Below are 16,480 nucleotides of genomic sequence, written 5' to 3' on the forward strand. Positions count from 1 at the left end.
CTCAAATACTATGTAAGTATGTGTAGGGCCTTGCTGCATTCTGTGGTTCCATAAGCAGTCAACGACAGGTAAGTATAAAGCAGGCCATACACGGAGTTAATTTCTTTCCTGCAACCACGGATTCCACAGACAATGTTGAAACGGGAATCTCTCCCGCAAAGTCATTGTATTCTCCAGTGGAGATGTCGGTGGAAGCTGTCCCTGCCGGGAGAATTCAGTGGATTATTGCTAGCGGCTATACCAGCCGCTAGCGATAATTGCATGTAATATCCGGCAGGATGGTTATAACAAAGTTGATAGATCGATCAACCTGCCCATACATGGTTCGGCAGAAACCGGCCAACATTCGAACCATCTATGGCTGGCCTTGGTCCTCTTATTTCAGCTGTTAGTGTACGCAGTCATTTAAGATAATTTTAGGGTTAGAGTAACCACTGTTCCATAAGATACAGTTTAAAATTCAAATACTGCATTCACACTTTTCTGAGAAATGCTCCACAAACTGATCACAAATGCCCATTTACACTAATTTGATTACAGCTCAAATCTGTAACGTATTGGAGGCCAGCCACTGCATTGTCTTACTGATCTTAAAGCCAAGTAGGCACAAACAGCAGTCTGTCCTGCAAGTCTGACGGAGGACATCAGCTAATCTGGATATTACCAAACTAGCCCAGCTAATGATATCATTTGAATGGACGTCTCCTAAAGTCTGGGAAACCCCCACGCTTTACAGTTTTCACTGCTGCGGGAAAGCTCTTCTCCCCCTGTTCCTTTGACAACTGTTAAAGTTCAGAGTTCCTTTTCATTTCAGGGATAATGGTTACCAGGACAAGTAGTGAGGGTTGATTTCTTCCAACAGGAGCAGAGCAGTAAAATTCTGGCAAAGTATCTGACACTTCCCCACTTTATCCAGAACTGGAATAAAATATAGTGAACAGGTGTACTGCTTCCGTTTTTTTTCGTAATTTGGGAGCTTTTTTTTGCTCACCTGTGTATAATGCAGTATAGGAATTCCAGATTGGCCAACACTAGGCTCCCTACTGTATCTTGCCCACTGAAATTCTGATTTCTATGAACATTCGGTTTTTCCAGGATTGACTTGGTGTCCTTTTTAGCCTTATCCACAATCTAACTTCATTGTAGCCACTAATCATAGATCCTACTTACCTTGGCTGCCTGAGTCTAGGTAAATATACATGAAGCAGAATGAAAGTAGGTTATACAACGTAGGTTTCCGGTAGCAGATACACCCACTGAACATGTGAGGAACTTTGTTAATACAATGCAAAGTTAGGTAGAGCCTAACTCCATGTTTACTGTGCCTTTAAATAATAATTTGGGCCACAAACTATTTCCTCCAATGAGATGCAGCGACTGTGCGCGCTGTATAAAGTGTGTGTAACCTCATCTACATACAGTATACAGCGATGTATTCAGGCTGTGGAATGAAGACTTTCCAATCCGTTTCACGGAACAAAATCGAATCGGGCTGAGCGCTGTCCAATAATGCATAGGGAGCTTTGTATTCTATGAATGAATGCAAAGATTCGTCTGATTGGCTGAGGCAGAGAGGAGGACAGATGATGTTACAAATTCTGTCTCAGCCAATCAGGTTGGGTTCACATCTAATGAAGATTCGGCTCACAGCAGGGGTCCAGTCCGCCCCTGTTCTCTGCTTCAGGGACGAATCAGGCCCAAATTTTGTGCCTCAATTCGGACCTGAAATGGAGCCAAAGACGCACAGGACCCCTGTGCAATCTGCTCTGCAGCAGCCACGGAGATGTGTGAACCAGCTCAATTAAAGCAGAGTTCCACCCAAAAGTGGAACTTCTGCTCATTTGTTTACTACCCCCCTCCGGTGCCACATGTGGCACCTTTAAGGGGGGAGGGGGGGTACCCACTTCCGGGATATGGTGCCGCGGCGCCGTCTCTCAGAAGTTTGGCCCTCTCCTCCTTCCCCTGCCGCCGAGTTAATAGGAATGCGCAGCGCCCTTCGCATGCGCAGTAGGCACCCGCCCCTGAAGCCGCAAGGCTTCACTGCCTGGTTTCCCTTACCAGGCAATGGCGGCGGCAGCACCCAACAGCTGATGGAAACATTGGCTGTGGTGCGGACATCGCTGGTCAGTCCAGCGATGTCCGCACCACAGCCAATGTTTCCATCAGCTGTTGGGTGCTGCCGCCGCCATTGCCTGGTAAGGGAAACCAGGCAGTGAAGCCTTGCGGCTTCAGGGGCGGGTGCAGGTAAGTGTCCTAATACTAAAAGTCAGCAGCTACAGTATGTGTAGCTGCTGACTTTTAATTTTTGGAGGCGGTGTGGAACTCCGTTTAAGAGCAGGTCGTAATCTCCTGTCATGCGAATTGGATGCGGAGAAACGCATAAGTGTGAACCCAGCCTCCGAAGAAGCTTTGTATTCCTAGAATCTCAGTAAAGGGAATAGGCCCCAACAGACTATAGGAACAGTAAATATGGAGTTGGGTTTTACCTTGAGTGCACTTTCTGCCTTTAGCACACTTGAGGCGCTTTTCCACTGCATGGAACCAAACGGTTCGGCTCGCTTAAACAGTACCACCTCGGTTGTGGTTCCAAGAGGGCCGTACCATATCCCACAATCCTTTGCATGCAGCCTTGACTGTTTGACACTACTAGCCACTTATTGGTCAGAGAATCGTTGTTATCCCACCCACTTAGTACTATAGTGGAAAAGCAAACCGTACCGAACCGTTCCAACACCGTACCATGCGGTACCATGCAGTGGCAAACCAAACCGAGCCAAGCAGAGCCGAGTGGAGCCAAGCCGGTACTTGCAGTGGAAAAGTGCCATTGGAGGATTATCTGGATAAATCAGCATATTGTTGGTAATATGTATTTATTGGCTGCAATTGTTCTTCAATAGGGCTTATTAAAAAATGCGAACAATTTTATAAAAAGGGCTTAAGACCAGCATTCCCCTCAGATAAAAAAATAATAATGTAATTTTAGAAAGCGGTCAAATTACATTGGCAAATCCAGCATCTAGTACAGCAGTGATCTTTACATTTGGTTCACACGCCAGAGATCGCTGTAGACGCTGCTGAGCCCCGACAATATGGTGAACGGGGGGGATGACGCCCACTGCGTAGGAAGGGCAGAGAGCCATGGCTGCTGCATGTAACGGAGAGCGGCGCTGGTCATTGCAGGGTCAGGTGCAGGGATGCGAAGGCTCGTTTATCAGCCTGACTCAGGAAGGTCAGATAGTTGTGCCTGCTTCCCACCCGCCCACATTCTCTGTCCAGGGAAGCTATTGTATAGGGCAGTTACCATGGAGAGCCCAGCATCAGCTCGCTATCCCCATTGTTCCCAGTCTGGGAAGGGGCCTTTCCTTCTGTCTAATGAGTAACCAGAGGGCTATTAAAACCTGGTACAAGTGTACAGGCCCATGCAGCCCATTCCTAACAAAGAAATGGTAGGATTCTCAACGGCAGAGCCATGATATCTGATTTACAGTAGCAGCCTTCATCATTCTGGCAGCTCGCTGTACAGTACTGAATAATCTCTGTTCCTTTTTATTGCCACCTGCCGCTGGTTTTCAGAAACAGCATCCCATGATATAAGACACGGCATGCTTTGAACTCCGGTGAAGCTGCCAAATGTACTGTATATACAAATGTAACCCATGACAAGAACCCTGTTTTTAGAAAAATATGGAAATTGGTGATCTCCTGAAATTGCTAGTTACTTGGCTGTCCCAGGAACAAGCATGCACCAAGTAAAGTGAGAACTCCTGGTTTGCATGCTTGTTCTGGGACGGTGAGTTATTGATGTCATTGGATTAGCATGAGAGCTAGCTAACATTTTCAGGATAGGCTAGCAGTGGAAACCTACACAGTTCTTTAGTCAGACATTGCTAATTTTCTCACTCTCATAACTGCAGATGCCCCAGGGCCTTCTTACCGAATGGACACGCTGGGCAGTTGCCCGGGGGCCCCACTTAACAAGATACAAAAAGTTTCCAAGCTCTCCTTACCGACCAGTCTGCGACCAACCGAACTGACCTGTCCAACAGTATGCGTTAAAAACAGGGGTTTAGTTAGCACACATTTGCAAATACATCCGTAAGCCACAGAGCCCCAACAAAGCACCCCATTATCTGTGGTCCTAACTCTAAATTCTGTGAGTCTCCAACAATGGAAGCACATGCATTTATGGGGCTCTGCACTATAGGCAATTTTTTTTTTTTTTCATTTTGGATAGAGAAATACCCGTCAGATTTATTTTCCCCATCTGTGTCCCATTGCAGAGATTTCCCTTTACTTCCTGTCCCATAGCCAAACAGGAAGTGAGGGGAAATCCCTGCAAATTAAGGGAATTCCTTGGGGACCCCCAAGTCACCAGAATTAGTGTCCCCATTGGAAGATTTCTCCTCCATTACTTTTCTGGGGACAACCCAAAATTGGGGGTTTTTCTTTTACTTTCACTTTCAATAATAATGGTAAATAGGACAAATAGAGAGGTTGAATCTCCCTATTAGGGGTACAGAGAGCAATAAAAACTAACAGGGGTCCTAATCTATCTCTACTCTATCCAAAACAGTTTTTCCGTTAGTTATACTTTAACCACTTACCGACCGACCGCTGCATATATACTGCACCAGACTGGCTTGGGTGCGCGAATCGCTGTACCTGTACAGCGATCCACGGGAGCGATCCTGGGGGAGCCCCCATTAGCCAGCGGGGAAGCTGACTCATGGAGCCACAATTGCCGCCGGCACCCACGATCGCTCCCCGTGGAGAGAGAACGACGGTCTGCTGTTGTAAACACACTTGACCATTGTTCTCTCGGGAATCAGCACAGATCGTCTGTGAGCCTCCTATTTAGGATCACAGGCCTCTGTGTTGATTCCACAAGCTCCTCCCCCTCACCGTTAGAAAACACCCTCTAGGCATACACTCAACCCTTTTGATCGCCCCGGGTAACTCCTTCCCTGCCAGTGTCTTTATTACAGTAATAGTACATATTTTTAGCACTGTTTACTGTAGTAATGTCACTGGTCTCCCCAAAAATGTTAAAAATGTCAGGGGTCCGATTTGTCTGCCGCAATGTCGCAGTCCTGCTAAAAACCGCTGATAGCTGTAATTTACCCCCTTATTGACCAGGCCATTTTTTGCGATTCGGCACTGTGTTACTTTAACGGACAAATTTGCGGTCGTGCAACGCTGTACCCAAATAAAATTGATGTCCTTTTTTCCCACAAATAGAGCTTTCTTTTGGTGGTATTTGATCACCTGTGCGATTTTTTTATTTTTTGCGCTATAAAGAAAAAATGAGCGACAATTCTGAAAAAACAATATTTTTCACATTCTGCTATATAACATTCCCGAAAAAAAAAAAAACTTTTAGGCCAATTTGTATTCTGCTACATATTTTTGGTAAAAAAAATCCCAATAAGCGTATTTTGATTTGCGGAAAAGTTTTGTTTATTTTTTACTAGTAATGGCGGCAATTAGCGATTTTTAGCGTAACGGCGACATTGCGGCGGACAGATCAGACCCCTAACTGACATTTTTGATACTTTTGGGGGGACCAGTGACATTACTATAGTAATCGGTGCTAAAAATATGCACTGTTACAGTAATAATGACACTGGCAGGGAAGGGGTTACCCAGGGGCAATCAAAGGTTTAAATGTGAGCCTAGGGAAGTGTTTTCCAAGTGTGTGGGGGATGGGCTTATGAAATCAGCACAGAGACCTGTGATCCTAAATGGGAGGAACAGCAGACCGCCTTTCTCTTTTTGCGGGTGCCCGTCAGCAATTGTGGCCACCGGCCCCGTAGATCGACTTCCCTGCTGGCGCGTGCATGCCCCCCAGGAGCGCTCTTGCGAACCCCTTTACAGGTACCGTGACTCGCGGGAAACTGCCGACCTGCAGGCGGCGGCTGGTCGGCAAGTGGTTAAGGCTCGTACACACTTTAAGAACGATTTTCGTATAGTGTGTACGCAACTTTCGACAGCTGATTCAGACTTTTCGTATAAAAATTCCCGAAGGGACAAAACTCCCAAATTTTTCCTGTATTGGAACAGAATGAATGATTTTTGTTTTAACCACTTCCCGCAAACTGACGTGCCCGTATGTCGGCTTGATGAAGTGGTTGTACCGGGGTAATGCCTGGAGCTAGAGGCCTCACCCTGTACTGTATTTTTTGAGAGGTGGCAGTCAGCTTTCTGATGATAACAGAAGCGGCTCAGCATCCGCTCGGCTGTTATCCCAGGGAGCGGGAGGGGACGTTACCCCCTCCCCCTTCCACCGCCTTCTGCCGATCCGCCTGGGTCTTCTGTCCCACCAGGAGACCCGAGCGACCAGCCGAATTCATCTTCGATCAGGTCTCCGATAAAGTAATTCGAAAGCGACCTCACAATGTCACATCCAGTTTGCTCGGCTGGAAATGGCACCCATTTAAAAAAAAATGACAGTATTCAAAAACATTGATTTTGGCGTTTTGAATACTTTGAAGTGCAGTGGAGGGATTTGGGGTCTTTTAGACCCCTGATCCCTCCATACAGAGTACCCGTCCCTGCCAATTACTGTCACAAGGGATGTTTACATTCCTTGTGACCGCAATAAAAGTGATCAGTTTTTGTTTTTTATAAAGGAGCAGTAAAAAAATTAAATAAGGGAAATTTTTTTTTTTTTTAAAGCGTCCCCGGGTGCTCACGCACCAAAGAAAAGCCATATGTAAGTCACGCCCGCAAATGTAAATGGTGTTCAAATCACACATGTGAGGTATCGCCACGAATCGTCAAGAGTGAGAGAAATAATTCTAGCAAAAGACCTCCACTGTAACTCTAAACTGGTAACCGTTAACATTTTTTAAATTGTTGCCTATGGAGACATTTTCACTTAGGGGTGTACTCACTTTTGTTTCCAGCGGTTTAGACATTAATGGCTGTGTTGAGTTATTTTGAGGGGACAGCACATTTACACGGTTATACAAGCTGTACACTCACTACTTTACATTGTAGCAAAGTGTCATTTCTTCAGTGTTGTCACATGAAAAGATATAATAAAATATTTAAAAAATGTGAGGGGTGTACTCACTTTTGTGAAATACTGTAGCTAACTGAAACCAAAAGTTTAAATTGGCTAATGTTGTAGCAGTTCTATGCTAGGTGACCATCCTAGGTGACCATCCTAGGTGACCATGCTAGGCCCTGTAACTGTTTGAACATCTTGTGTGTTATTGCACCTCAAACGTATTTAACTGATTGAAATATCAAATTTCCAAACTTTTCAAACAAAGGACCAGTTACTGTCCTTCAGACTTTAGGGGGGCCGGATTGTGGCCAGTGAGGGTGGGAAATGTCCCAGGCCCAGCATTAGTGAGACTAAGCATGGCCTCAGGGTTTGTGGCCAGTAGGACAGTAAACGTATTTAACTGATTGAAACCAAAAGTTTAAATTGGCTAATGTTGTAGCTGTTCTATGCTAGGTGACCATCCTAGATGACCATGCTAGGCCCTGTAACTGAGGTGCATATGCAAAAGATGTTCAAACAGTTGCAGTGCATAGCAAGGTCATCTAGGATGGTCACCTAGCATAGAACAGCCACAACATTAGCCAATTGAAACTTTTGGTTTCAATCAGCTAATTACGTTTGAGGTGCATTAACACAAAAGATGTTCAAACAAACGTAATTAGCGGATTGAAACCAAAAGTTAAAATTGGCTGATGTTTGGCTGTTCTATGCTAGGTGACCATCCTAGTTTACCATGCTAGGCCTTAGATCAGGGGTTTCCAAACTTTTCAAACAAAGGGCCAGTTTACTGTCCTTCAGACTTTAGGGGGCTGAATTGTGGCCAGTGAGGGTGGAAAATGTCCCGGGCCCAGCGTCAGTGAGACTAAGCATGGCCTCAGGGTTTGTGGCCAGTAGGAATGTGAACATATTTAACTGATTGAAACCAAAAGTTTAAATTAGCTAATGTTGTGGCGGTTCTATGCTAGGTGACCTAGATGACCATGCTAGGCCCTAGATCAGGGGTTTCCAAACTTTTCAAACAAAGGGCCAGTTTACTGTCCTTCAGACTTTAGGGGGGCTGGATTGTGGCCAGTGAAGGTGGAAAATGTCCCGGGCCCAGCATCAGTGAAACTAAGCTTGGCCTCAGGGTTTGTGGCCAATAGGACAGTAGGGGGAGTAGTAGTACGCCATCATTGGTATTAGTGGGAGTAATATTACTCCATCATCAGTATCAGTGGAAGATATAGTGCCCCATTGTTTGTATAAGTAAGAGGAATATTGCCTCATATCATTGGAATAGTACCCCAAGGGCTAGAAAAGGGATAGCAAAGGGCCGCAGTTTGCAGACCCCTGCCTTTTGATTCTGCTTTCTAAAGCTGAATACTGGGCACAAAGCGTCAAGAGCTACAAAGGATATAAATCCACTTTGTGTACACCAAATGTGTTTACGAACCTAGATATTACATTATAAATGTAGTGGTAAAATTACCATTGTGCTATACATAGCTTGTGCAGAGAGTAGAGCTGTGGGAGGGATCCAGCAGGCTCCACCCACTATAGGCTGCCTACAGAAAACAGGAGGGGGCGGAGACAAGACCAGTCACCCTGCACAAGGAAAGAGAGCAGCAGTGACCAGTCTTTATTACAGGAAGCTCCCGCACAGAGGGAAAATCTTACCCTGGATTGCTGCACAGATCTGGAAGAAATACACAAAGCACACCAAAATTAAAGTAAGAATACACATGACTCTTGTATTTAGACAATATTTGCTTATTCCGGATCCATCTGATCCACAGCTCAGCAGATTATCCCTTTTTCCCATAGTACCCCTTACATGGTCTTTATGAACCTAACTGACTGCCGCATAACCATATTATTTGCTTTTGCCAGGGGACATCAAGCATTTGTTGGTGTGGATCAAAGCTAATTTGCTGAAGGAACGTCCTGAGCTGTTCATACAAGGAGATACAGTGTAAGTATTGTGTATTATTGTAGAGTGAGCTTTCCGGGTGTGAGGATGTCTTTTATGACTCAATGAGTGTAAGGCTGTACCAGCACTAGTGCACTGGTACCGGATACCAGCGGGGACTGGTAAATCAGTCACTGCATTAAACAAAATGTGCTATTTATTAGCAGAATTCTACTATCTGTACCATAAAAGGCTAGAATTATTTCTGAGAATAACACCAAACACAAGTATTTGCCATACAAATAGATCTCCATGTCAGGGGGAGTTTGTATAGGATTATTTTTGTTATGATAATACACTGCTTAAAAAAATTAAAGTAACACTTTTTAATCAGAGTATAGCAGGGGTCTTCAAACTACGGCCCTCCAGTTGTTCAGGAACTACAATTCCCATTATGCCTAGTCATGCCTGTGAATGTCAGAGTTTTACAATGCCTCATGGGATGTGTAGTTCCCCAACAGCTGGAGGGCCATAGTTTGAGGATCCCTGGAGTATAGCATCAAGTCAGTTAAACTTCTGGGATATTGATCTGGCCAGTTAAGTAGCAGAGGGGGTTGAAAGTCAGTTTCAGCTGCTTTGGTGTTAATGAAATTAACAGGTGCACTAGATGGGCAACAATGAGATGACCCCCAAAACAGGAATGGTTTTACAGGTGGAGGTCACTGACATTTTTTCCCCTACTCATCTTTTCTGACTGCTTTTCATTAGTTTTGCATTTGGGTAGGGTAAGTGTCACTACTGGTAGGATAAGGCAATACCTGGACCCTATAGAGGTTGCACAGGCAGTCCAACTCCTCCAGGATGGCACATCAATACGTGCCACTGCCAGAAGGTTTTCTGTGTCTCCCAGCACAGTTTCAAGAGCATGGAGGAGATTCCAGGAGACAGGCAATTACTCTAGAAGAGCTGGACGGGGCCGTAGAAGGTCCTTAACCCATCAGCAGGACCGGTATCTGTGCACGGAGGAACAGGATGATCACTGCCCAAGTCCTATAAAATGACCTCCAGCAGGCCACTGGTGTGAATGTCTCTGACCAAACAATCAGAAACAGACTTCATGAGAGTGGTCTGAGGGCCTGACATCCCCTAGTCGACCCTGTGCTGATTGCCCGGCACCGTGGAGCTCGATTGCCATTTGCTGTTGACCACCAGAATAGGCAGGGCTGTCACTGGTGCCCTGTGCTTTTCACAGATGAGAGCAGGTTCAATCTGAGCCCTTGACACATGTGAAAAGATCTGGGGAAGCCGTGGTGAACGTTATGCTGCCTGTAAAATTGTTTCAGCATGACCGGTTTGGTGGTGGGCCAGTGATGGTCTGGGGAAGCATGTCCTTGGAGGGACGCATAGACCTCTACAGGCTAGACAATGGCACCTTGGCTGCCATTAGGTATCGGGATGAAATCCTTGGACCCATTGTCAGACCCTACGCGGATGCAGTGGATTCTGGGTTCCTCCTGGGTGCACGACAATGCCTGACCTCATGTGGTGAGAGTATGCAGCCAGTTCCTGGAGGATGAAGGAATTGATACGGTTGAATGGCCCCCACTCTCGCCTGACTTAAATCCAATAGAACACCTCTGGTACATTGTTTTGGTCCATCCCATGCTGCCAGATTGCACCTCAGTCTGTTCAGAAGCTCAGTGATGCCCTGGTCTAGATCTGGGAGGAAATACCCCAGGACACCGTCCATTGTCTCATTAGGAGCATGCCCTGGCATTGTCAGGCATGCATACAAGCAGGGTGGGGGGCCATACAAAGTACTGAGTACCATTTTGAGTTGCTGCAATGAAATTTCAACAAAATGGACTAGCCTGCTGTATCGTTTTTTCACTTTGATTTTCGGGGTGTCTTTGAATTCAGCCCTCTGTAGGGTGATCATTTTCATTTCCATCAAACAATGTGGCATCCTTTCGGTCCTGACACATTACCCAGTCCATATCAGTATAGATCCTAACACATTACCCAGTCCATACCAGTATAAATCCTATCACATTACCCAGTCCATACCAGTATAGATCCTAACACATTACCCAGTCCATACCAGTATAGATCCTGACACATTACCCAGTCCATATCAGTATAGATCCTAACACATTACCCAGTCCATACCAGTATAGATATCCAGCATGAGATTTTTCCCCATTGAGATCTGACTAGTTTTCAAAGTGTTCCTTTCATTTTTTTGAGCAGTGTATGATGTTTAGTATCTTCAGTGATGAAAGTCCAAACCAAGAAGTGTCCTCTCTCCATTTTGAAATATGATGGTTGTGTTTCTGTTCCTGTAGGAGACCGGGGATTCTGGTTCTCGTTAATGATGCAGACTGGGAATTGATGGTAAGCAAATAATAAATACATAAGTCTCTTGTTCTCATGCACAGGTTAGCTCTTAAAGCGAAGTTCCACACAAAAGTGGCCCACATTTGGCACATTTCAGGGGGCAGAGGGGAGTGGTGCCTACTCCCACTTCCGTGTAAGGTCACCGCGGTGATCTACGTCTCTTACGACCCCTCACCCATCTGCCTTCTGGGAGACACCCACAGGTCCCAGAAGACAGTGGGACCATTCAAAAAACGCAGCCCGACTCGTGCATGCCCAGAAGGAACCAGGCTGTGAAGCCGCAAGGCTTCACTTGTTTCCCTTAGTAAGGATGCCGGCGCCTGCACCCGAAGGCGATTGACAGATCAGCTATCCCAACATCGTGGGATACCTGGACAGGTAAGTGTCCTTACATTAATTAAAAGCCAGCAGCTACAGTATTTGTTGCTGCTAACTTTTTTTTTAATACAGGCTGGAAATCCGCTTTAACCACTTCAGCTTCCTGACCAGGCCATTTTTTGTGATACGGCACTGCGTTGCTTTAACTGACAATTGCGCGGTGCCCCAATGTTTATTGTTATTATTGTTTTTACTAGAAATGGCGGCAATCAACGATTTTTAGCGGGACTTGGACATTGCGGCGGACAAATCTGAAGCTATGTGACACTTTTTGGGGACCAGTGACACCAATACAGTGATCAGTGCTCAAAAAAAATGCACTGTTAGTGTTTGTGACACTGGCAGGGAAGGGGTAACACCAGGGGAGATCAAGGGGTTAGGTGTGCTCCTAGGGACTGCTTTCTAACTGTAGGGGGAGTGGATGCACTAGAGCAGTGTTTCTCAACTCCTGTCCTCAGTGCACACTAACAGGCCAGGTTTGCAAGAAAACTGAAATACATCATTGGTGATATCATTTGCTGATCAGTGATTGCAGTATTCTAGTCTGCATCTCCCCAAGGTAATACTTAAAATCTGGCCTGTTAGTGTGCCCTGAGGACCGGAGTTGAGAAACACTGCACTAGCGCAAACTGTGGCCCTCCAGCTGTTGCAAAACTACAAGTCTCATAATGCCTCTGGGTGTCATGCTTTTGCCTCTCAGAGTCTTGCTATGTCTCATGGGACTTGTAGGTCTGGAACATCTGGAGGGCCACAGTTTGCATATCCCTGCACAAGAGGAAAAGAGATTGAAGAAGCGATTGAGAGAGAGAGCGATTGAAGGAGGGATCGAAAGAGGGAGCAATTGAAGGAGGGATCAAAAAAGAGAGCAATTGAAGGAGGGATTAAAAGAGGGAGTGATTGAAGGAGGGATCAAAAGAGGGAGTGATTGAAGGAGGGATGGAAAGAGGGAGCGATTGAAGGAGGGATGGAAAGAGGGAGCGATTGAAGGAGGGATGGAAAGAGGGAGCAATTGAAGGAGGGATCGAAAGAGGGAGCAATTGAAGGAGGGATCAAAAGAGAGCAAACTGTGGCCCTCCAGCTGTTGCAAAACTACAAGTCTCATAATGCCTCTGGGTGTCATGCTTTTGCCTCTCAGAGTCTTGCTATGTCTCATGGGACTTGTAGGTCTGGAACATCTGGAGGGCCACAGTTTGCATATCCCTGCACAAGAGGAAAAGAGATGGAAGAAGCGATTGAACGGGGGGATTGAAAGAGAGAGCGATCGAAAGAGGGAGCGATTGAAGGAGGGATCGAAAGAGGGAGCGATTGAAGGAAGGAGCAATTGAAGGAGGGATCGAAAGACGGAGCGATTGAAGGAGGGATCGAAAGAGAGAGCGATTGAAGGAGGGATCGAAAGAGAGAGCGATTGAAGGAGGGATCGAAAGAGAGAGCGATTGAAGGAGGGATCGAAAGAGAGAGCGATTGAAGGAGGAATCGAAAGAGGGAGCGATTGAAGGAGGGATCGAAAGAGGGATCGAAAGAGAGAGCTTAGCTGAAACACAAGATCTCTCTTTTACTCCCTTGCAGAACAGTGGTCTGCCTTGTTTACAGACCCGCTGCCGCTAGACCCGCTGATTGTCCCCCTCTGTGAGCGGCGCCCTGGCAGCACGCCTCCCCCTACATCTCATGCACAAAACCACGTACATGTACGTGATTTTGCGCAACCGGGCCGTCCTGCCGCAGTATATATGCGGTGGGCAGTCCAGAAGTGGTTAATGAACACAAATAACAGTAGGACCATTCAATAAAATAATTGAAAGAGCAAATGCAGTAGCTATAGTGACTGAAAGTGCATCTTGTACTATTTACTTTTCTAAAGTAAAACTGGCCATACACTAGAATGTTTGACTAGTAATCGAACATTTGTATGAACATTTTCATAAGTACGTTTGATGACTTGACAAACATCCTTCGAAAGTGCTTCAAAATTTAATTTGTTTTTAACATTCATTTTTTTTTTACTAACAAAAAACAATTTCACTGTTAGAAATTCGGTCCTTCAAGAAAAATGTACATCCTGCGCCTTCAAATTTTTTGTCACTTTGGTCCAAAATGAGTGCCAATTGACCCCACTATCCATTCCAGAATCAACCAAACGTTCCTGAAAATACATTTTTCTAACTAAAATCTTCTAATGTATGGCTTGGCCAGCTTATAGCTAACCTCCGATGGCTAGATTTCTTTCAATCATTGAGCAGGCTGAATGAGAGAAAACCAATAGATTTCGCCGTCCATGCTAAACAGCACGGATGAAGGAATCTGCACTGCCAGCTGTTGTGTTCGAGCATCCAAAGCACCCGTAGCTGATTAAATACCCGAACAGTGACTACATCTGATAGAATGCGGTCACTGTTGGGCAGACAATTTTCTCTTTCTCTCCATTTTTCAATCTTTGTCTTTTGATATAAGCGCACACACAGATCCATAGCTCCGCTCAAAACTGGCTTCTCCTGCACATGAACAACCTGGGTGCCGGCCGTCACAATCCCACACTATTATTAATTGAAAATAGGAAAAAAAAATATCAATCGCACTCCAATTGGCTCTTCTTGCAGTGTTTTAAATAACCAGTGAATTGCATACAGTGGTGTCTCCAACTCAAAACCAACCTCCTTTGAAGTGTTTTACTACCCCTGGCTTGCTCACAAGAATAGGGCAAGTCTTACCCCATCCCTGTGAGCAAGCCAGGTGTGGTAAAATGTGTCAAGGAAGTTTGGTTTTTGGTTTGGGGACATCACTGTATGCAATTCACTGGTTATTAAAAACACTGCAAGAAGAGCTACTTGTGACTAATATTTTCTGTTTTTCAATGTCTCGATCTCTCACTCTTACGATCCCTTCAATCGCTCTCTTTCGATCCCTCTTTCAATCGCTCTCTCTTTCTATCCCTCCTTCAATTGCTCTCTTTCGATCTCCCTCTTTTGATCTCTCTCCCTCTTTCAGTCTCTCTATCCCTCTCTCCTTCAATCTCTCTCACTTTCGTTTAGTCTTTACCATCTCTCTCTTCTCAATCTTTTGCTCTCTCTTTTGCTCTCTCTTTCACTCTCTGTCTGCCTTCTTCGATCCCTCCCTTTTGATCCCTCTCGCGATCTCCTCTCTCTCTGTCTCCTGGAGACATCACTGTAAGCAATTCACTGATTATTAAAAACACTGCAAGAAGAGCTACTTGTGGCTAGAATTTTCTGTTTTTCAATGTCTCGATCATGCGCTCTTTCAGTCCCTCACTCTCTTTCAATCCCTCCTTCAATCACTCTCTCTTTCGATCCCTCCTTCAATCACTCTCTCTCTTTGGATCACTCCTTCAATCGCTCTCTTTCGATCCCTCCTTCAATTGCTTTCTTTCGATCCCTCCTTCAAATGCTCTCTTTCGATCCCTCCTTCAATTGCTCTCTTTCGATCCCTCCTTCAATCGCTCCCTCTTTCGATCCCTCCTTCAGTCGCTCTCTCTTTCGATCCCTCCTTCAATCGCTCTCTCTTTCGATCCCTCCTTCAATTGCTCTCTTTCGATCCCTCCTTCAATTTCTCTCTTTTGATCCCTCCTTCAATCGATCCCTCTTTCGATCCCTCCTTCAATCGCACTCTCTTTCGATCCCTCCTTCAATCGCTCTCTCTTTCGATCCCTCCTTCAATCGCTCTCTCTTTCGATCCCTCCTTCAATCGCTCTCTCTTTCGATCCCTCCTTCAATCGCTCTCTCTTTTGATCCCTCCTTCAATCGCTCTCTCTTTCGATCCCTCCTTCAATCGCTCTCTCTCTTTTGATCCTTCCTTCAATCGCTCTCTCTTTCGATCCTTCAATCGCTCTCTCTATCGATCCTTCAATCGCTCTCTCTTTCGATCTTTCAATCGCTCTCTCTTTCGATCCTTCAATTGCTCTCTCTTTCGATCCTTCCTTCAATTGCTCTCTCTTTCGATCCCTCCTTCAATTGCTCTCTTTTGATCCCTCCTTCAATCGATCCCTCTTTCGATCACTCCTTCAATCGCACTCTCTTTCGATCCCTCCTTCAATCGCTCTCTCTTTCGATCCTTCCTTCAATCGCTCTCTCTTTCGATCCTTCAATCGCTCTCTCTATCGATCCTTCAATCGCTCTCTCTTTCGATCTTTCAATCGCTCTCTCTTTCGATCCTTCAATTGCTCTCTCTTTTGATCCTTCAATTGCTCTCTCTTTCGATCCTTCCTTCAATTGCTCTCTCTTTCGATCCTTCCTTCAATTGCTCTCTCTTTCGATTCCCCTTTCAATAGCTCTCTCTTTCGATCCCCCCTTCAATAGCTCTCTCTTTCGATCCCTCCTTCAATCGCTCTCTCTTTCGATCCCTCCTTCAATCGCTCTCTCTTTCGATCCCTCCTTCAATCGCTCTCTCTTTCGATCCCTCCTTCAATCGCTCTCTCTTTCGATCCCTCCTTCAATCGCTCTCTCTTTCGATCCTTCAATCGCTCTCTCTTTCGATCCTTCAATCGCTCTCTCTTTCGATCCTTCAATCGCTCTCTCTTTCGATCCTTCAATTGCTCTCTCTTTCGATCCTTCAGTTGCTCTCTCTTTCGATCCTTCAATTGCTCTCTCTTTCGATCCTTCCTTCAATTGCTCTCTCTTTCAATTCCCCTTTCAATAGCTCTCTCTTTCGATCCCCCCTTCAATATCTCTCTCTTTCGATCCCCCCTTCAATAGCTCTCTCTTTTGATCCCTCCTTCAATAGCTCTCTCTTTCGATCCTTCAATCGCTCTCTCTTTCGATCTTTCAATCGCTCTCTCTTTCGATCCTTCAATTGCT

General features: G+C 45.5%; 1 protein-coding gene across 2 annotated transcripts in view; it reads left to right on the forward strand.

Annotated features, from left to right (window-relative positions):
- URM1 (ubiquitin related modifier 1) overlaps positions 1-16,480 on the forward strand; it is a gene marked incomplete at its 5' end in the record, with an annotated part of 45,613 nt that overhangs the window by 20,648 nt on the left and 8,485 nt on the right. For both annotated transcript variants that reach the window (XM_082264513.1, XM_082264512.1), the window contains 2 exons: positions 8,882-8,963; positions 11,246-11,294. In XM_082264513.1, the coding sequence (XP_082120639.1) occupies positions 8,882-8,963; positions 11,246-11,294 (131 nt within the window). The remainder of the gene's footprint in view (positions 1-8,881; positions 8,964-11,245; positions 11,295-16,480) is intronic.

This window comes from Pelophylax lessonae (genome assembly GCF_965119305.1).
Source record: "Pelophylax lessonae genome assembly, chromosome: 7".
NCBI classification, from domain to species: Eukaryota; Metazoa; Chordata; class Amphibia; order Anura; family Ranidae; genus Pelophylax; species Pelophylax lessonae.